The sequence below is a fragment of the Schistocerca nitens genome, chromosome 3 (assembly GCF_023898315.1).
Source record: "Schistocerca nitens isolate TAMUIC-IGC-003100 chromosome 3, iqSchNite1.1, whole genome shotgun sequence".
Classification (NCBI taxonomy): Eukaryota; Metazoa; Arthropoda; class Insecta; order Orthoptera; family Acrididae; genus Schistocerca; species Schistocerca nitens.
The window spans coordinates 821943264-821966337 of NC_064616.1; the positions used below are offsets into that span (position 1 = coordinate 821943264).

Genomic DNA, 23074 nt, shown 5'->3' on the forward strand with positions numbered 1-23074 from the left:
ACGAGATAGCGCTGCCTTAGAGACGGACCAAATTCTGCTTCCGCCGATCCGCGTATTAATATGTAACGCAGCCAATGAGATTGCTGCTAACGTAGAACCTTTTCTCCTCGCGGATCACACTCGCGCAGTGATACCTGAACGCGCGAGGTATTATAACGAGTGTACAGACCTCTGATTAGTCAGTCTGCATTAGTCTGTACCAGTCTGCATTTGTCTGTACCAGTCTATAGTCAAGTTTCAGTCTGCGCCCAATAAGATTATCATTTTCCTGTACATAGCCATGAAGAGAAATGTATAGACACTTTGTCAAGTATCAGAAATATGTGAGAATAAGATTAACGTACCAAGACCAAAGGAACTTCAGATTGTCAATTGTAAATAGCATCCAGAATCAAGTTATATAAGGTTTATGCTTGTTACTATTTTAATAAATGTGTGTGAAAATTAATCAAGTTCTGTTTAAAGTTGGTCACTGTCAATCTGCTACTCTAAGCGTGCAAGTGGCATTTCTATCGTCTGACCTAACGGCAGAAGATAAACACGCCACGATAAGACCACGAGCCATATTGCTGACACTCGCCTACTTCGTTAGAGCGACAAGTCAAATAATTTGATGGTGTGTGTACCGAAGGTATTACAGTACGCACACCACAGTTAGTAAGTTTCAAACATGCAAAATCCAGTAAGTAGCTGCAAGACAAATACCAGAATTACAAATAAGAAAATGGCAATTAATAATACACTCACAGCACCGTGCACCGTTCATTTGGTCGGACGGCGTCTGGCGTTAGGCGGCGGATGGCGTGTAGCGCGTGGCCACTGTAGGACGAGGAAACTCTCGAGCGAGAACCGTTCTGCTGTTTGGAGGAATTACTTCTGGAAGTTTTTGCTATTACTGGTGGGTTAGACAGTGAAGCGAGTTATCTGTGAGGTTTCATCAGACATAATTTCAATAGTCACCAGAAATACAATTTAGAAAAATAAGACATCGAGGGGTCTCAAAGCCACTACTTTATATCTGCATTACGCTACATTTATAATTTTTTTTTTTTCAGTTTGTTCGTCTTTGCTCTTGTCATTTGGTATGGGCGGACGTCACGAGACCCCTTGAAGCTCATCGTTGAATATTTCACTAAGTTTTCTTTTTTGTTTTTCATGACAGAACACGCCGAGCTACCATGCCGTTGTCACTGGGCCACTAACACACACAGCTCCGTAACGGCTCGCGAAGAGTAACGGTGTTTCCTCCATGCACTTCCATATCCTACAATGTTGCTAGATCGTGCATATATCCAGCCTTTTTTCCCTGTGTGTGTGTGTGGCGCGCGCGCGCGAAGTGCTACCGTTTTCGTGGATGGACTTCTGTGTGCATGTAGGATTATGTAGAGGAAGCGGTTTTGCTGGTTTTGAATGGGCTTGAGATTTGAGATACTGGTTGTTCCCCCACGTAGAACACCTGTTGAGTACTGCTGGGAGGACTGTTTCTCAGTATATTTGAAACTTATTGCATGGCTGTATGATCCGTGCTGAGGAGATCCTCGTGGATGTGGAACACGTCAATTTTTTTAAGCTGAAATAACAATACTAATAGTATGAGTATATACAATACATCATTTTTTAAGCTGAAATAACAAGACTAATAGTATGAGTATGTACAATACATCATTTGTTTCTATTAAAAAATTCGTCAATGGAGTAGAAGGAGTTGGCCACTAGTAAGTTTTTCAGGCTCCTTTTAACCTGATCTTTATTTGTAACTAAATTTTTTATGTTTGCTGGCAAATTATTGAAGATGAGTGTTCCTGAGTAGTGGACCCCTTTCTGACCGAAAGTAAGTGCTTTTTAATTCCTTGTGCAGATCATTTTTGCTCCTGGTATTGTATATATAATACGTATTACACGCTTTTTGACTCTGAAAACTTTTGTTTGACTTGAAGAGTTACCCCAAAATATTATACCATATGACATTATGGAATGAAAGTAGGCAAAGTATGCAAGCTTTTTCATTTTTATGTCACCTATGTCTGCTAACACTCGAATTGCAAATACAGAGTTGTTAAGGCGTTTCTGCATTTCTATGCCCGCATCTCGTGGTCGTGCGGTAGCGTTCTCGCTTCCCACGCCCGGGTTCCCGGGTTCGATTCCCGGCGGGGTCAGGGATTTTCTCTGCCTCGTGATGGCTGGGTGTTGTGTGCTGTCCTTAGGTTAGTTAGGTTTAAGTAGTTCTAAGTTCTAGGGGACTTATGACCACAGCAGTTGAGTCCCATAGTGCTCAGAGCCATTTTTTGCATTTCTATGGTGTGCTCCTCCCAACTGAATTTATTATCAAGTTGTAATCCCAGTAATTTAAGACTGTCAACCTCTTCTATCTGCTCTTCTTCATACATTATGCATATGCTGGGTGGAAACCTCTTACAGGTTCTGAATTGCATATAGTGAGTCTTTTCGAAGTTTAATGTCAGTTCAAAAATGGCTCTGAGCACTATGGGACTTAACTGCTGAGGTCGTCAGTCCCCTAGAACTTAGAACTACTTAAACCTAACTAACCTAAGGACATCACAGACACCCATGTCCGAGGCAGGATTCGAACCTGCGACCGTAGCGGTAGAGCGGTTCCAGACTGTAGCGCCTAGAACCGCTCGGCCACTCCGGGTGGCTTAATGTCAGTAAGTTGGCTTTAAACCATTTATTAATGTCCGAGATTGTTCCCTGCTGGTGAACATTGGGTACAACGCTTTTATTAGGTTGAGTCATTTTTGGGTTACATATTCTGCATGGCGATGGAAGAGCAGATTTTTATCCATCCGGACACCTTGGTATTTGGTTCAAATGGCTCTGAGCAGTATGGGACTTAACTTCTGAGGTCATCAGTCCCCTAGAACGTAGAACTACTTAAACCTAACTAACCTAAGGACATCACACACATCCATGCCCGAGGCAGGATTCGAACCTGCGACCGTAGTGGTCGCGCGGTTCCAGACCTTAGCGCCTAGAACCACTCGGCCTACGGCCAGCTGGTATTTGGTATCATAGGACCATGGGACCTGGACGTCTGCAATAGTGATGTGGCGGTGGATGGCGCACCGATTAGTGAAGTAGATTGCCGTAGTTTTGGCGGCATTGAGGACAATCTTGTTGGAACGACACCAGGTCACTATCGCGTTCACCTGCCTTGGTGGCGAGCAATGAGCTGGTCTGTGTTGCGGTAGTTGGTATAGAGCGCCGTATCATCAGCGTATTGCGGCAGGTGGCAATGCGGGAGGACTGGCATATCGTTAACATAAATGTTAAAAAGTATGGGAGACAACACAGAGCCTAGAGGAGTACACACTGACATGTGAAGTGCCTTCAAGCCGGTGGTGCGCTGGCTTATAAGGCCGGTTGGCGGATGGATCTTCCGGGAATATTTTCGACCACGAGAGTGGCGTAGGAAAATAGTCCGATTGTTGATCGCGACCTTTGGCTCTGCTGTCGATCCGCTGTGCTCGGGTAGTGGGCCCTAGCGGCCGTTAGCTGAGACAGGAGGCTGTATTTTCGTCTCCAGTAACGGCCTCGGTCGTACCGTAAATATCTGCTTTCTTTTCACTCTCTGTGATGAAGGCACCCCGAATCTGTATTCTGTCATGCGTGATGCCTATGCTGCAGGTGGACGCGACGGATGCCGCAGATATGTATTTAAGTTACGACGTCTTTATCGCCACAACCTCAGTTTTACCTCGGTTATGAAGTAAATGGTGGGAAACACAAGGTGGGGGAACAGTACCGCCTGACTGAGCAGTTACTGTATAAGCACGTTTCAGCGTTTCAGGGATAAATGCTTTAGGATGTGCCACAAGCTTGTCAAACCGAAGGGACTATTGACGAGTTCTCGATGCAGTATGAGAAAGCGACTAATTGACTGTAAAATTACTGTTACAATTTGCTGTTAATGTTTCTTAAGTAGTGAGTAGCCCTCAGGCGCTTCTTAAGAGACTGTATGGAATACCACACTGTTTAAGTCATATTTTGTGTGTATTATACAACTGAAACTTTTCATTATCTATGCTTCAGACGCTAGTGTTACAACATTAAATAAAATTTACTCTTGTGAAAGGCAGTTTGTCATGCTCTTATCGTGGGTGTAGCCTAGTGTTCACCTTATAGTGTTTATTCACTTTAAAGAGGAATATACAGTGCGAATATTAACTTAAGTAAGTGGTTACAAACTTTTTAGTTTAAAAAGAACTATCCGTTATTACAAGGATATGACTTATGCATTCACGTACGATCTGGGGGTGCTCTTTTCAGTTTCCTTTGGAATCGAAGTTGCCACTTCCTTTTCACAAGTGTTCAATGTGACCTCCACTGGACACACGACAAACACCCAGGCGGTAGTCAAACTCTTCCCATATATTTGCGAGCATGTCCGGCGTTAGTGCAACCTTGTTGTAGTTATGCGGGGCTTATAGAAGGGACGGTACATAGGTGGAGTCTTTCACTAAATTACACAAAACATCGTATACCGTGATACCAGGCGACCTAGGAGGCCAATAGTCCACGGTGAGATCTATTGCTGAGGCAGCTCATCGTTAAGAAACGCTCTTGCATGCAGGTTCCAGAGCTCTTGCGCTTCGTCTCGTTCAAAAATTAAATCTTCCGATTGTCCTCGAGACTGAGGAAAAAGCCATAACTCCAACATATGCAAGTATGTGACTCATCTAACCATCTTCGCCACAATGAGGAACAGGTCGCAAATATTTTTTTGGGAATTGGCCCGAAATACATAATATTTTGGGGGCGATCTGTGGACTGCCCCTTGCGTAAACTACCAGTCTCTTGAACCTACAGCTGTCATCGTCGAAAGCTTCGACTGTAAGACGTGCAGTGTCCCACAGCACATGAAAATCACGGCGCACAGCTGTAACTGAATTGCAACTGCTGTACAGGAGATCGTAAACCATCATTTGTTGCTGTGCTATCGTCAGTCTCTAGTCGACGCACAAGAGATAACGAACGAGAAACCTGCACTAGGATGAGTCCTATCGGCAGCTGCATAAACTACCACGTTAAAACTTCTAGTGTCGATGCATAAATTCCAATTTACCACATACGTCTGTCCTCATTCATGTTGAAGTTATAATTTTGTTGAATTGGGTGAATCTTTTGGAAATATGCTGTTCTTCCACACCGACATGTTTGCCATTAGCAACAGGTCTGTACCTATTGCAAAAAAGAAACACGTCTCTCACACTGTACCTGCAATAAACCGTACGAGACAGGAACTGCTATCCTTCACATGTGCAGGATTGAACGTATCATCGCGACTTAGCAAACGTATCTGTGTACAAATAAAGCAGTAGGCTATGCTGTACGCAAAGGTTTCCTGACTGACTTTCAAACGAATAAATGTTTTTCGCATATCTTTGCTGGACTCCTCCTGATACAATAATAAGAGGGTTATTCAGAAAGTGAGGAACGATCGCTCCCGAAATGGAAACCACTGTGAAAATCCGACGAGGCTTTTCACAGACGTTTTGGGCAGTGTCTCTAGTATGCCCGTCGATGGCATCGAGACGCTCTTTTCAGTTGTGAGCGCACTGTGAGCGAGTAAGAGTGGCTAGAACAACAATGTCTCCAGCCAAGTAGGAGGGCCCGCTGAGACGCTTCGCCTTAATGAATGCAGCCCACCTAACACAACTGCCACGCCCTTCCTTCTCCATGGCAATTCTTAGCCACACTGCAGGGGCAGTGAAGACGCTCCTGCAGCCTTTTCTGTGGGAAGTGTTCGATCACCCACAACACAGCCCTAATTGGCTCGTCCTGAGTATCATCTCTGTTCACATGAAACGCTGGATACGAAGACAACACTTGGGCGCAGGATACGCGCTATACACCAGCGTAGAGTATTATCGAAAAGCACAGCCTTCTATGACGATGGTGTTTGAAATTTGGTATAACGCTCCGACAAATGTTGAAGTCGGAGCGGTGACTCTGCAGAGAATTACCTGGAAGGTGTAGCTAAATGTGCAAAGAAAACAGTTTTGATTTTCACTGTGGTTTCCATTTCGCGACCGATCGTTCCTTACTTTCCGAGCAACCCTCGTAGTATGCGGTTCCAGTAAATATACAGCTCCTAGATAAACCGACTTCGTTATGGGCACAAAAAGTAGGGAAATGTTAGGAATACCATATAAAATTAATTTATTTTCTTAAGGGAGTATAAAACTACTGTCATACGGAATGAAACCCCATCTGGAATACGAACAAATTAATACTCTTTGAGAATGAGATTTTCACTCTGCAGTGGAGTGTGCGCTGATATGAAACTTCCTGGCAGATTAGAACTGTGTGCAGGATCGAGATTCGACCTTTGCCTTTGGCGGGCAAATACTCTACCATCTGTACTACCCAAGCTCGACTCACGACCCTTCCCCACAGCTTCAATTCTGCCAGTACCTCTGTAAGTAGCGTGAATAAAAGGACGCTATGTGCAAGAAGCATGAAGCGCCCTTTGAATGTATCCTGATAGCTAAAAGAGCCACGCGCACTTTGAATAAGAAAATGCTACTTGACACTGAAATCAATATAAAAGATAGGGTCGCCACCAACTCTAGCCACACGACAAAGAAGAGGTAGCACTGAGTCGGAAAATTACTTAATTTATTAATAAGAAAAACTCACAAAAGAACATTCATTGTAAAGTCATTGATAAAGAATGGGATGTAGTTATCAATATGATCCAGGCATTCTTCCCGTGAATCAAATATTGAGTAAAGTAAATAGGGCGTGAACACCATGCGTAAGTGCAGCCTGCAGCAAGATTCGTGAAAACACGATCTATTCCAGAGCATTTGTTTCAGATAAAAAAAGGGACACTAATCACTACACCTGTGCACATGGAAACGCTATAGGTGGGCCAACAAGGAAAACTACAAGGTAAATGGCGAAGGTAACGGCGACGTAACATCGGTACACAAGATAAGATTGAAGGCAAAATTATTTATTCCTTAAAACATTGATGTAGTGCATCTATAGACTGCTGTTGCATGCTAACTACGTACAATTGCTTGTGAAATACTATACGTTTCATAACAGACTCGCGTGCCCACTCGGTCCGCGGAGACAATTTCTATGGACCGTGGCCAAATTTTAATCACATGAGACAAAGAAAATTCACAAATACACAAAAATTACCAAGATCTGGAAAATATTAGAAGCATACACACACAGTTGTAGGCACATAAACATTCACACTGAACCGAGGGCACTTCAACATATGCAGCTCCTTTGTGCTGCGTTCCTCTCACGGATCAAAGTCAAGACTGCATTGGGAATCAAACTGAAAGTCTACAAAAGCCTTGCATTCCGTGCTGTAACCCAGAAAGTAAATCTTTATAAGACGAAATTCGAGACCAAAAGCTAAAAGCTCCCCTCTGTATGTGACAACGCGCCACGCGGTCAGTCCAACTCACCCTTCTTCGACTGGAGCACAGCTGTGTACGCTTCCCGTACCGGCGGCAGACTGCCTCCCGCTTCTCCAGCCTCTTCCACGCTCCGCGTGGACCGGAAAACCCCAGGATGCCATTTCCGCCACCAACCTAACGCAGGTGGATTTCTCACAAGTAGCGGAAACCTCTTTTCCGACTTGACCACTACGAGAGTTGGCAATGAAAGGTGGCTACAGGACCCTTTCATCACCGCAAACGTCCCGGAGAAGACTGTGCCGCGAATTTTCTCGCCATGCTAGGAGATTCGCCAACAGTCTTCGAAACAAATATACCCTAACGAGTAACAATTGCAACAGTAAACAGCAGCACAAAGGAGTTGATTAATCTCTTATATCCAAGTGAGCTTTATCTGACCTTAGTCAATAATTGTGACCTCATGCGGTCCGCAAAGCAAACAGAACAAATTAAATTAAGCGTGATATACTACGCTAACATCATGTCATCTGACCTACTACGACCAGAACCATGAGATATTATTTTAAAATTGCTTTAACCAATTATCAAAAGTTAACATAGAGACATAGGTGAACAGGTACATAATACACTCCTGGAAATTGAAATAAGAACACCGTGAATTCATTGTCCCAGGAAGGGGAAACTTTATTGACACATTCCTGGGGTCAGATACATCACATGATCACACTGACAGAACCACAGGCACATAGACACAGGCAACAGAGCATGCACAATGTCGGCACTAGTACAGTGTATATCCACCTTTCGCAGCAATGCAGGCTGCTATTCTCCCATGGAGACGATCGTAGAGATGCTGGATGTAGTCCTGTGGAACGGCTTGCCATGCCATTTCCACCTGGCGCCTCAGTTGGACCAGCGTTCGTGCTGGACGTGCAGACCGCGTGAGACGACGCTTCATCCAGTCCCAAACATGCTCAATGGGGGACAGATCCGGAGATCTTGCTGGCCAGGGTAGTTGACTTACACCTTCTAGAGCACGTTGGGTGGCACGGGATACATGCGGACGTGCATTGTCCTGTTGGAACAGCAAGTTCCCTTGCCGGTCTAGGAATGGTAGAACGATGGGTTCGATGACGGTTTGGATGTACCGTGCACTATTCAGTGTCCCCTTGACGATCACCAGTGGTGTACGGCCAGTGTAGGAGATCGCTCCCCACACCATGATGCCGGGTGTTGGCCCTGTGTGCCTCGGTCGTATGCAGTCGTGATTGTGGCGCTCACCTGCACGGCGCCAAACACGCATACGACCATCATTGGCACCAAGGCAGAAGCGACTCTCATCGCTGAAGACGACACGTCTCCATTCGTCCCTCCATTCACGCCTGTCGCGACACCACTGGAGGCGGGCTGCACGATGTTGGGGCGTGAGCGGAAGACGGCCTAACGGTGTGCGGGACCGTAGCCCAGCCTCATGGAGACGGTTGCGAATGGTCCTCGCCAATACCCCAGGAGCAACAGTGTCCCTAATTTGCTGGGAAGTGGCGGTGCGGTCCCCTACGGCACTGCGTAGGATCCTACGGTCTTGGCGTGCATCCATGCATCGCTGCGGTCCGGTCCCAGGTCGACGGGCACGTACACCTTCCGCCGACCACTGGCGACAACATCGATGTACTGTGGAGACCTCACGCCCCACGTGTTGAGCAATTCGGCGGTACGTCCACCCAGCCTCCCGCATGCCCACTATACGCCCTCGCTCAAAGTCCGTCAACTGCACATACGGTTCACGTCCACGCTGTCGCGGCATGCTACCAGTGTTAAAGACTGCGATGGAGCTCCGTATGCCACGGCAAACTGGCTGACACTGACGGCGGCGGTGCACAAATGCTGCGCAGCTAGCGCCATTCGACGGCCAACACCGCGGTTCCTGGTGTGTCCGCTGTGCCGTGCGTGTGATCATTGCTTGTACAGCCCTCTCGCAGTGTCCGGAGCAAGTATGGTGGGTCTGACAAACCGGTGTCAATGTGTTCTTTTTTCCATTTCCAGGAGTGTATATATAAATATATAAACAAATACAATGATGCAAAATCATTATCACGAACCAAAGCAGTATCATCTGGTGCTGACATATATAAAAACATGCAAGTGAAAGTGCAAAATACAATATTCACAACAAATACAGTGATACAAAATCATTAATGAACCCAATGGTATGACAGCTGGTAAATAATCACCTATGGAAAATAAGACATGAGTACAAAAACACATCCAGAAATCAACTCGTTGACACGCTGTCATTTTTCAGTTTCGCCACATGGTTGTTTCACTGGGTATTCTCTTTAGGTGCTGGGGTGGGCGTCTCTTCTAAAGGCGACTTGGAGGATAAGCTACTAGGGGACCACAACACTGAACTGGGGAGTTCGCAGCGGCGTTGATTGTAACGTCCGTTGTAACCCAGGTTGTTCATCCTAGACAGCACCCCGTGACGTTGCCTCGTGCCCGTTTCCACCCTCTGCGTCCATACTGTGGGATGGTTCGGCGTTGCAGATTTGCAGGAAATCGCCACTTGTGGGCCCTGCCTCATCATCGAGAAGGCGGCTTGGCGGTCGTCGTCCGTGTGTTGTGGTGGAATGTGTTTTACCGACACACGCCCCCGTCTCCTGTCGTGTCAATGGGGAGACACGCGCTCTTCTGCGTCGCATCGAGGTCGACGTAAACTCGTGCGGGTGTCGGGCTTGAGACCCGCTTATCACCTCTTTGCACCGTCTCAGCTGATGCGTCAGTGGTGGGACCCGCGTCCCTCCGGGCAGTGGGCGTTACCTCACCGCAGCAGCCGTCTGGACTAGCGGCGCTCAGGGATCGGCGGCCTCGCCTGGTGTGCGTCATACTTTCCCTTTCGCTTGTCAGATGACTAGCGCATGGGGTGGAACGCCGGCCATCAGCTGGCGCTGCCGTGGTGACACGCCTGCGGGCTCCGGTGTGAGCCTGCGCCTGGGGGAAGACCAGCATCCCCTCCCCTCTGACGGGGAAACAGCTGTGACCGCTCGCCGCATCACTGCTTCGCCGTTGATACCAGGGTTCGGCAACGCCTGCCGGTGGACCAAGCCCTGTGCTTTCTGATGCGGAGGCTCCCTAGGCGGCCTTGCACCCACTTAAGAACTGCGCTCACAGGGATCGTTACAAAATATCATGTGTACAGATTACCACAAAATCTTCGGAGTTTCTCACTCCTGATCAATACATGGAATAGTGCCCAAAATTAACTTGACAAAAAGGGCCTTCTTAACATTACTAATAAAAAAACAATGAAGAAAATTAAATAACCAATATTCAAACAAACAAAAAATCCTTTTTATAAAATATAGTTCCAGCATTACATCTGCTGTCAATCATTCAGGGTAGATCTTGTACAAGGTTTGGTCAGGATTTGGATAGGATTTGGCGCCGCTGCTAGCTACAGACACAAAACTCTACCTGCTCCTAACTACGCTCTCACACACAATCTACACAGCTCGTACTAGTCACCATCACCATATAGCCCGACTACAATTCCCACTTATAAACAAAATATTCCTTTCAACACCAATACCCATATCGTTGTTCATTGACTGTTCCTCCAAGGTTTGCAGAACATGTTTGCTGATCTGTGAAAAATTTCCGAGACTTCTTTTCTATGGACATTGCATAATAAAAGTTATGATTAATAAGACACAGAAGGTTCATTCAAGTCACATCTGGAATGGTAAATGTTTCAACATCTATTCATCAGACTAATGCAAAAGGTCAGTGGGCATAAAAATGAAAATAAAAATCATCCTATCCTATTAGCAAACACATAAACACTTCGTCCTATAAGTACATAAAAAATACTGTCAAAAGAAATCCATTGTCCAGGGCCATGAGTACCCAACTTACTGCTATCATAAGATACTCATAATGATTACACACTTACTCACCACATGTCCCCAGGGGTCCTCACCTACCGTCATGTTATTTTAGCTTGGAGGTAGTCGCATTGATTCTCCATTAAATATCAAGCTGCTTGAGTTTATAAGCTGTCTCCATATACATCTCCTGGGGTTTCACACCCTGGTGTCCTCAACCGTACCTAGTAGTATGTGACGGCAAGTTACACTTTCCAAATATCTTATAAGATGGCAACCCTGAAAATCAAACACTATTAATCTCCCTTCATACACAAGTCCTTCAGCTACAAGTCACCCAGTTGCTTCATTAACATCGCAGTACATTTGAAAAATCTCACTGAATCATGCTCACCTAAGGGGAATAAGAACACTAAAACTGTAATTTATCATCAAGAATTACCTTACGACCATTGACTCGCCACGCCAACACACCCGATACCTTTTTAGTCATCAAAGAACGAAAGCCATCTTACTGTAATAGGAAACGCTTCATATGAGCCTCATAATCATTCACATTCAGATGTTTTGAAACTGCACAACACTAATCCTTTCTGCTGACAAGAAGAAATAACTACACACATATTGGGGGACCCTTTACAATACACAGAAAATGTACACTTTAATTTTAATCACACCAGTGTGAATCAAAACATTGGAAAACATGCACTGTAATTTTACTCACAAAAGAATGAGTGCGAAAAAGCATATGGGCAATACGTCATTCCGAACTCCGAGGGGCAAGATCTTCTGCTTCTTATTCAATGTAAGGTTTTACGTTGGAGATGTGGTGCAGGCCCTTCGACTTTCGAGAGCGGAGTGTTTCTACTTCAAGCGCATTCGGATGTGGAATCCGCTTGATTCTGTACGGCCCGTTGAATAAGAAGAGGAACTTCTTTGACAACCCAGCCCGTTTATTAGAGAGCTTGTGCGAGCGTACAAGTACTTTCTGGCCCACGTGAAAAGTTATATTCCGCACCTTCTTTTTGTAGGTTCTTATCCGAGCCTCGGCGGCACTCTTTATATTTTTCAGGGCAAGCTCCTCAATTGCAGATCTTCGTAACCTGGGTTCTACTGGCCAGGGAACCACCTCTTTTATTTTACTCGGAGGCTCCTTGTTTTTCAGGACCAGAATCGGTGGCAACTTCGTCGAGGAATTTGGCAACTCATTTAGTATGTTCTGGAAACCGGCTAGTTTCGTGTCCCACGTCCGGTGGTCACGGTGGCAGTATAACCTACACAATTTTCCAATCTCCTTCATCCACCTTTCACAAGGATTTGCTGAAGGGCAGAAAAGGGAGATAAAGATCGGTTTCACTCGCTTTCTCCGAAGCATATGCTCCCAGTGACGTGACCTGAATTGTGGCCCGTTGTCCGAAATCACACGCTTCACAGTGCCAACCTCCCGTAAGAAGTGATTTGCGAACGCGGCAGCTACTGCCTTCTCGGGGGCCCTACGCAGCGGGGTGAGGCAGACGAATTTTGACGTCAGCTCTACTGCCACAAAAATGTACGCAAATCCGTTCCTAGAACGCACTAGCGGACCGAATAGATCTACTGCTGCGAGATCCCTGAGTTTATTGGGAACGATCGCGTGTATTGGTGCGGCAAACGACACAGTGGGCGGCTTGGCTTGCTGACAGGGCTAGCATACCCTAATTACTTTACGTATACGCCGAAGCATATTATTAAAGTAACAGGTTTCCCGCAGCTTCTCCAAGCATTTCCTCGCACCAAAGTGACCGTAGCTCAAATGCACGTACCACACGAGCTTGTTCACCAGTTCCTCCGGAATCGCTAACAGCCACCTGGAGTCATCCAGAGCTCGCCTCTTAAATAGGATGCCATTCCGGATAATATAATACTGCCTGATGGCCGCGTGGGATTTATCATGCCATTTCTCTTTGATGTCACGCAAGACTTCGTCCTTGTCTTGTTCCGCCCCGATATTGCCTAGTGACGAAGTGATATAATTCTCGAATGCCACATTTTGAAGGTATAACACACTGAAATTGTTTTCATCAATAGCGTTATCCTCAGCATGGGTGAGCCCGATAGGCATCCGAGATAGAGCATCAGAAATGATGTTCTTGTGCCCCTGAATGTACTCTATCGTGAAGTGGTATTCCTGGAGGAACACCGTCCACCGTCCGAGTCTACCGTGATTGATTTTGGCGCTCATTAGGAATTGTAGTGCTCGGTGGTCACTGTACACCCTGGTCGTGCGCCCGAACAAATAGTAACGGAATTTCTTGAATGCCCAGACAATCGCCAGGGCTTCAAGCTCCGTGACAGAGTAGTTCCGTTCACTCCGCGAGAGCACACGGCTGGCGAACGAGATAGTTTTCCAGGTGGACGGGTCCTTTCCACCATCCGTCTGGAACAACACCGCTCCCAGCCCCGTCAGTGAACTATCTGTCATCAGGCAAAACTCCTGATTAAAATACGGATGGGCGAGCAATGGAGCGTTAACGAGTGCATTCTTTAATTCGTCAAATTCGCTCTGTGCTTGTTCGTCCCACATCCAAACGGTGTTCTTACCCGTCAGTGCACATAAACAAGGGGTGGACAAAACATTGAGATTTATAAATCTCTTGTAGAAATTGCAAAGCCCCAAATAACCCCTGAGCTGACGCTTTGACGTGGGCGTTGCGCACTCCGCAATTGCTGAAATTTTTTCGGGATTCGGATGAATTCCATCCGCCGACACAATATGACCCAGAAACTTTATGCTTTCACGCCCGAACTGGGATTTGTCCAGATTCACGGTCACCCCCGCTTTCTCGAATACTTCGAGCAATCGATTTAGAACCCGGTTGTGTTCCTCCCATGACTTCTCTGCAATTAGAATGTCGTCCACATACACAGTTACGCGCGCTCTTACGTCGTCAGGTAGTATGCTATTCAGGCCTCTTATGAAGGCGGCTGAAGAAACATTCAACCCGAAAGGGAGACGTTTAAACTGGTAGCAGCTCCCATAGCAGAGGAAGGCAGTGTATTGCCTGCAAGACGAATCGAGCATAATTTGCCAATAGCAGATTCGGAGGTCAACGGATGACAAAACTTTCACGCCATGAAACCTTTGCAGCAGTTCCTCCAATCCTTCTGGCCTATCTGTCTCAGACATGATTACCGTATTTATTTGCCGCGAGTCCAACACCAAACGCACGGACTTGTCCCGCTTTGGCACAACGAGTAATGGCGAGTTGTATGAACTCCTAGCTCGCTCTATTATACCCTGCTTCAGCATCCTACTTATTTCGGCTACCACACTGCTCTTGTGCACCAGTGGGATGGGGTAGGGCTTAACAAAGAAAGGAATATGCTCGCGCACCGTAAAGCGGTACAGAAATCCATCAATTGCCCCAGTGAATCCGAAAATACTCGGGAATGGCTTCTCAGAACGCGACACAGTTCCATACGATTCGCTTCCGAGGCTCCCGCACCAGCAATACACCTTTTCACCGCGCTCGTGAAAACATCGTTCCTACCATACTCATTAGGTTGTGAATCTAGGTAGCGTGAATAAAAGGACGCTATGTGCAAGAAGCATGAAGCGCCCTTTGAAGTATCCTGATAGCTAAAAGCTCCACGCGCACTTTGAATAGGAAAATGCTACTTGACACTGAAATCAATATAAAAGATAGGGTCGCCACCAACTCTAGCCACACGACAAAGAAGAGGTAGCACTGAGTCGGAAAATTACTTAATTTATTAATAAGAAAAACTCACAAAAGAACATTCATTGTAAAGTCATTGATAAAGAATGGGATGTAGTTATCAATATGATCCAGGCATTCTTCCCGTGAATCAAATATTGAGTAAAGTAAATAGGGCGTGAACACCATGCGTAAGTGCAGCCTGCAGCAAGATTCGTGAAAACACGATCTATTCCAGAGCATTTGTTTCAGATAAAAAAAAGGGACACTAATCACTACACCTGTGCACATGGAAACGCTATAGGTGGGCCAACAAGGAAAACTGCAAGGTAAATGGCGAAGGTAACGGCGACGTAACATCGGTACACAAGATAAGATTGAAGGCAAAATTATTTATTCCTTAAAACATTGATGTAGTGCATCTATAGACTGCTGTTGCATGCTAACTATGTACAATTGCTTGTGAAATACTATACGTTTCATAACAGACTCGCGTGCCCACTCGGTCCGCGGAGACAATTTCTATGGACCGTGGCCAAATTTTAATCACATGAGACAAAGAAAATTCACAAATACACAAAAATTACCAAGATCCGGAAAAGATTAGAAGCATACACACACAGTTGTAGGCACATAAACATTCACACTGAACCGAGGGCACTTCAACATATGCAGCTCCTTTGTGCTGCGTTCCTCTCACGGATCAAAGTCAAGACTGCATTGGGAATCAAACTGAAAGTCTACAAAAGCCTTGCATTCCGTGCTGTAACCCAGCAAGTAAATCTTTATAAGACGAAATTCGAGACCAAAAGCTAAAAGCTCCCCTCTCTATGTGACAACGCGCCACGCGGTCAGTCCAACTCACCCTTCTTCGACTGGAGCACAGCTGTGTACGCTTCCCGTACCGGCGGCAGACTGCCTCCCGCTTCTCCAGTCTCTTCCACGCTCCGCGTGGACCGGAAAACCCCAGGATGCCATTTCCGCCACCAACCTAACGCAGGTGGATTTCTCACAAGTAGCGGAAACCTCATTGCCGACTTGACCACTACGAGAGTTGGCAATGAAAGGTGGCTACAGGACCCTTTCACCTCGTCTCCAACCTTCCAAACTTCACAGAAGCTCTTCTGCGAACACAGTTTTAATCTGCCAGGAAGTTTCATATTAGCGCACACTCCGCTGCACAGTGAAAATCTCATTTTGGAAACATCCCCAAGGCTGTGGTTAAGCCATGTCTCTGCAATATCCTTTCTTCCAGGAGTGCTAGTTCTGCAGGTTCGCAGAAGAGCTTCTGTGAAGTTTTGAAGGTAGGACACGAGATTCTGGCAGAACTGAAGCTGTGGAGACGAGTCGTGAGTCATGCTTGGATAGCTCAGACGGTAGAGCACTTGCCCGCAATAGGCAAAGGTTCGGCACACAGTTTTAATCTGCCAGGAAGTTTCAATATTCTTTGAGGTGGGGGTACACACAGTGCACTTTTAAATGCAGCTTTCCTTTTGTAAAACACATCAGTAACTCAGAGATTTTATACCTGCTTAACTTTTCCAGTTCTTAATGTTTATTTAGAGGAAAATTTTTATTTTGCAGAGATTACCTGCGGTTCTCCGGACAAGTATCCCCACGCCGAGGGCGAGACTACTAACGGGTTGACAACTATAAATGCTACTGCTGAATATAAGTGTGACTATGGCTACATGATGTCTAAAGGTAGGTTTCCGCCACTTGCATCGCAGAGCAGACTTATATTAGTCGACTACAATACTATTGCACCTGGGATCGAAGGTACTTCGGTCAGTTTATCGTGAGCCAGCGCGTAACAGTGGTTGATACTATGTGCATAACTGCTCTGAAAGCATTGACAGAGCGATACGTTTTCCGTAGTCACCACTGTATTTATTTACACTAACGTCACGACATCTTTATGATATCTGCCAAGTGCAATAATTCCGTGGTCGGGTAATAGATCTGCTTTTCGTTGTACCTTTATCCCACGTATCAGTTATGTACAGACATTGTTTTCTGCACAGAGTCATAACACGCAGCTACTCTTTAATCCCAACGTTTTCAGTACACTCTTGGAGGTGTGATAATACAGGTAACAGGCACATTTGCACCAAACAGTAAATCAGAGTACGCTCAGGAAATTATTGGAACTTCCTTCTCATCATCATCATCAGGAATAGGCTGTTACCTGTATCCACTCGGCCTGTAGTTCAGGATCTCCTGGGAGTTCTGTGATTTTCACATGAGGTATTGTCTTCAATCTTCACGACATTTTTAAATTTTTGCGTTCATGTTGAAAATATTTAATTTTATTCCAATATCTTCATCTCTAATCATGTCTCTTGTTGTGCAGCCTTTAGTCTTCCTTAGGAACTTCATCTCTGCTGTTTGAATTTTACTGTCTTGTTTTCTTTTTCTTGTTCGTGGTAACCAACTTTGGCTTCCATAAAATATCACAGGAACCGCCATCGCTTTACAGAATTTCTTAATGGTCTCTTTTTGAACTTTAAGGCCCAATCTTCTGCAACTGACACCACAGACAGCGTGTATTTTGTGTACTTTCTTTTCAATATCAGAGTCAAAATCAAAGTTTATAGCCAAGCCTAAATACGAGATTTGGGAGACTTGTTCTAAAACTGAAGTCTACAAAACAGTTATTGATCTGACTGGATATTTCCTTCGAAATGCCATTATGTACGTTGTATTACTAGAAATTTTAAAGTTGCGTTTTTGGTGTAGTCCATTCGGCTGGTATATTGAGCTTTGGAAGTCATCTTCATTCTTTTGAACAATAACGACGTCATTTCCAAACAAAAGTACATTCATGTACTCCTCAGTCGTTATCTTAATTCCTTCGTTTACTTTATCTTTCCAATTACGAAGAATGAAGTCAATGTAAATATTAAAAGTAGGTGATAGTCTACACCATTGGCAAACATCTTCGTTAATAATTATTTTTCTGATCAATTTCTACCTGTATTTATTAAAATGCGTGTATTTTCCTAAAGACTTTTCACTACCTCTATCACGTGATAAGGATATCCATATTCATATTTAATCTTCCATAGTCCATCACCGCTGCTGGAGCATATTCCTATGAAATAACATGCACTTAGCAGGTGCTGAATGTCAGTTGAGTCCCCATCCAAAAGGTACCGTTTTAGCATATTTCTTACGCCTGTTGTGTCGGGCGCTAAATCATGTTCTGAAATGATCCATTACAAATGGTTTGTGAAAGCCAGCGACTGTGAAAACAAATGGTTTGTTTATAAATAACTTTCCTGCTACCAGTCATGACCTTCTTTTATGTGTATTTCAGACGACGCCTTTTGGGAAATGATTGCCATTTTCAAGAGCGTTTTTCTCTATATACTATGCCATTTTTTGTTAATGTTTTTGGTGTGTGAGGTTTTGCACTGCTCTGTTGCCTTTACTGCCAAAAATTAAGAACCCACCATTTTAAGTTGATTATCTAGCCTAATGTGTGGATACTGGCGCAATTTGGAAGTACTTGTACTTACAGTTTTCATGTGGTCAATTTGTGGAGAGTCTCACACATATTAAACATAACACACAATTTTCTGTGCACAGTATACATCGACAATAACAAACTTACATAAACAAGCAGATAGAAAGATGTTTTAGATGTAGTCAACAGAGGTACTGGTATGGGTCTTCAACAGGGCATGTATACTTCTGTATAGGCAATAGTTGTCTTAACAGTCTGAATCTTAATTTGCTTATATCTATTTACAGTGGTGCTTATTTCAATGTGTTACTAATTTTATTTAAGTATACTTTCGAAGCATTTGAAGAAATTTACTGATTCACTTTCAAGTTTCTTGTTGAATGTTTTATCTTCATATTTTTTTGTAATGTGAGTACATCTCCAGTTCCTCTAACAGCGCCATTTTACGACTTTTATTTAGTCATTAGAGTACTTCGACATTTTGCTCTACTTTGCCAAATGGGTCTTTTGTATTTCATACGTGTGTTACTGTTGTAGATGTGTGTGTAGGCTTTAATGTGCTCTGTGCACCTGGTGTTGAAATCTCTGCCTTTTTGTCTCAGGTAGAACATGGACCCTTCCTGGCATGTTACTTTGCATATTGCAGCGTCTGACCATGGTTTATTATTACACTTTATGTTATGTATTTGTTTTATTGTACTTTATTATTTTTAATTTGTATTTCTGAAAATATTTTATTCTTCCGTGATATATTGCCTATGTAGGGGTGCTAAATGTACTCGTACATTTTTTCTTGTCTTTTTTGTGTGGTGTGATTTGTGTCTGGATATTTCTTCACTTTGTCTAGTACTGCGACTGCCATGAAACTGTCATCATTGGCAGCTGCAAACTGTTTCACTATATCTATTTCTTGTTGCATGTTGTCTTGGTTCAAAGGTATTTTAATCACCCTATGTAGAATTGACTCGTATGCTGCCTTTTCATGGATGTTCGGTTGACATTAGGTTGTTGGAATTGTGATGTCATTCATTGAATTTTCCTTACAGATTTTTTAATGTGCATGTGTTGTTCCGTCTTGAACTATTTAGTTCCAGGTAATTGATGCTTTTTCTCGTTCATGTTCAGCTGTAATATTCTCATGTGGAATACTGAACAATTCAGAACATCAGTCATGTCTTTGTCTAGTAGAGGGATCACATATATTTTACCATAGGTGACATACATGTAAATCATTTGAAACAAAAATTATTAAACTGCCAAGGACTTGCCTAAAGTAAATTGAATTTTACAGGAGATATGGTTCTAAAGGTGGCAGGCGTAAAATGCAGGGAGCGAAAGGCTATTTACAATTTGTACAAAAACCAGATTGCAGTTATAAGAGTCGAGGGGCATGAAAGGGAAGCAGTGGTTGGGAAGGGAGTGAGACAGGGTTGTAGCCTCTCCCCGATGTTATTCAATCTGTATATTGAGCAAGCAGTAAAGGAAACAAAGCCGGTCGAGCTGGCTGAGCGGTTCTAGGCGCTACAGTCTGGAACTGCGCGACCGCTACGGTCGCAGGTTCGAATCCTGCCTCGGGCATGGATGTGTGTGATGTCCTTAGGTTAGTTTAGGTTTAGAATTTCTAAGTTCTAGGGGACTGATGACCTCCGATGTTAAGTCCCATAGTGCTCAGAGCCAAAGGAAACAAAAGAAAAAGTTGGAGTAGGTATTAAAATCCAAGGAGAAGAAATAAAAACTTTGAGGTTCGCTGATGACATTGTAATTCTGTCAGACAGCAAAGGACTTGGAAGAGCAGTTGAACGGAATGGACAGTGTCTTGAAAGGAGGATATAAGATGAACATCAACAAAAGCAAAACGAGGATAATGGAATGTAGTCGAATTAAGTTGGGTGATGCTGAGGGAATTAGATTAGGAAATGAGACACTTAAAGTAGTAAAGGAGTTTTGCTATTTGGGGAGCAAAATAACTGATGATGGTCGAAGTAGAGAGGATATAAAATGTAGACTGGCAATGGCAAGGAAAGCGTTTCTGAAGAAGAGAAATTTGTTAACATCGAGCATAGATTTAAGTGTCAGGAAGTCGTTTCTGAAAGTATTTGTATGGAGTGTAGCCATGTATGGAAGTGAAACATGGGAATAAATAGTTTGGACAAGAAGAGAATAGAAGCTTTCGAAATGTGGTGCTACAGAAGAATGTTGAAGATGAGGTGGGTAGATCACGTAACTAATGAGGAGGTATTGAATAGGATTGGGGAGAAGAGAAGTTTGTGGCACAACTTGACTAGAAGAAGCGATCGGTTGGTAGAACATGTCCTGAGGCATCAAGGGATCACAAATTTAGCACTGGAGGGCAGAGTGGAGGGTAAAAATCGTAGAGGGAGACCAAGAGATGAATAAACTAAGCAGATTCAGAAGGATGTAGGTTGCAGTAGGTACTGGGAGATGAAGGAGCTTGCACAGGATAGATTAGCATGGATAGCTGCATCAAACCAGTCTCAGGACTGAAGACCACAACAACAACAACATGTAGATGACAGACTATTGCTAGTGAAAGGTGATGCCATAGACATAAAAGATATTCAAAACTGCTTCAATATCCTATATGAGAAAATTACGTTTCTAGTGTAACATGAACAAGACAAAAGCGTCACTGATCTGGACCTAAATATTACCAGACACAACATATGCACATTCAAAATTCGTAGGGAAAACACAACGACTAACACCTTAATGTCTGCAACATCATGTCACCCAAACATCCATAAACAGGCTAACAATGCTATGTGAACCAAGAAAACATGCAACAGAAAATAAACATAGTGAAACAGATTGCAGTTGGCAGTGTTTACATCATAGTTGACACAGTAATAGACATAGTGAAAAAAGACCAAGACAGAAATCACACAAGCCAAAAAAAGATAAAAACAAATGTATGTCTAGCAACCCATACATTGACAATTTATCACAGAAGATTTTGAGAAACTACAAAGTAAAAATTGGGTTCTCTACATCTACTAAACTACAACAAAAACTAATGCATATCGTAAAACGTAATCATGACCCATACTCAGACTCTGGATTACACAAGAAATGTATTTACAGTTTTCTAGGTACAAATGTACCATGTTCTACCTAGGACAAAAAAGTCGAGTTTTCAACACCAGATCTACAGAGCACATTAAAGCCTACATACGCACATTCAACACACACACAAAGTCAGCAATAGCCACACACATATACAATACTTTAAAAAGCACAGAAAAATGTCAAATACTACATCGACTAAATAAAGGGCATAAAATGTATCGGTTAAAATAACTGGAGGTACATTTACGTTACAAAAAATATGAAGACAATATATTCAAGCAGGAACTTGTAAGTAAACCATTATTCAGATGCTTTGACAGTAAACTTAAATAAAATTTGTAACACATAGAAATAAGCAATAGATATAAGCAAATTATGACTCACATGGTTAAGATAACCACCCTCTGTACAGCAGAGAAGACCTACAGCAGAACCTCTGTTGACTATATGTAAAATCATGTTGGTAACAATTTGTGTGTGTAATTTGTTATTGTCAACGTATACTGCGCATAGAAAATAGTGTTTGATGTTTAATATCTGTGGCACTCTTCATATACTGACCGCAAGAAAACTGTAAATACAAGTACTTCCAAATTTCGCCAATAAATATACATGAAGCTCGATAATCAACTAAAATAACGTGTTTTTATATTTTGCAGTAACGGCAACAGAGTAGTGTAGAAGCTCACACGTCAAAAACATTAAGGATAATTGGCATAGTATACAGATAAAGAAACACCTGAAAATAGCAATCATTTCCCAAAACGCTTTATGTGAACTATAAACAAAAAGAAAATCATGACTAGTAGCAGAAAATTTATTTCTGAACAATCCCAGTGTGATAATATTACTTTATTAGAGGGCCATGTTGCATTTCTTTTTTCGAAATAAGAGACACTATTATAAATATATGAAAGTACATGTTATTACTAATTGCACATTTACCTAATAGTTAATGCTATAGCCACCATTATCGATTATAGCTTGGCACCTTTTTGGCATGCTTTTCACGAGATTTTAGGCATATTCTGTCAGTAACGATCTCCTTATCATCCTGATTTTATATGACAGTTGCTTCAAAGTATACAGGGTAGTCCATTGATCGTGACCGGGCCAAATATCTCACGAAATAAGCGTCAAATGAAAAAAACTACAAAGATCGAAGCTCGTCTAACTTGAAGGGGGAAACCAGATGGCGCTACGGTTGGCCCGTTAGATGGCGTTTTTTTTAAATAGGAACCCCCATTTGTTATTACATATTCGTGTAGTACGTAAAGAAATATGAATGTTTTAGTTGGAACACTTTTTCGCTTTGTGATAGATAGCGCTGTAATAGTCACAAACATATGGCTCACAATTTTAGACGAACAGTTGGTAACCGGTAGGTTTTTCAAATTAAAATACAGAACGTAGGTACGTTTGAACATTTTATTTCGGTTGCTCCAATGTAATACATATACCTTTGTGAACTTATCATTTCTGAGAACGCATGCTGTACAGCGTGATTATCTGTAAATACCACATTAATGCAATAAA

At 43.4% G+C, this 23074-nt stretch overlaps 1 protein-coding gene across 1 annotated transcript in view; it reads left to right on the top strand.

Moving 5' to 3' along the window:
- The window catches only part of LOC126249436 (uncharacterized), a 780472-nt gene that overhangs the window by 725676 nt on the left and 31722 nt on the right, over positions 1 to 23074 (top strand). Inside the window, exon 8 of the mRNA XM_049951089.1 lies at positions 16567 to 16686. Coding sequence (XP_049807046.1) covers positions 16567 to 16686 — 120 coding nt within the window. The remainder of the gene's footprint in view (positions 1 to 16566; positions 16687 to 23074) is intronic.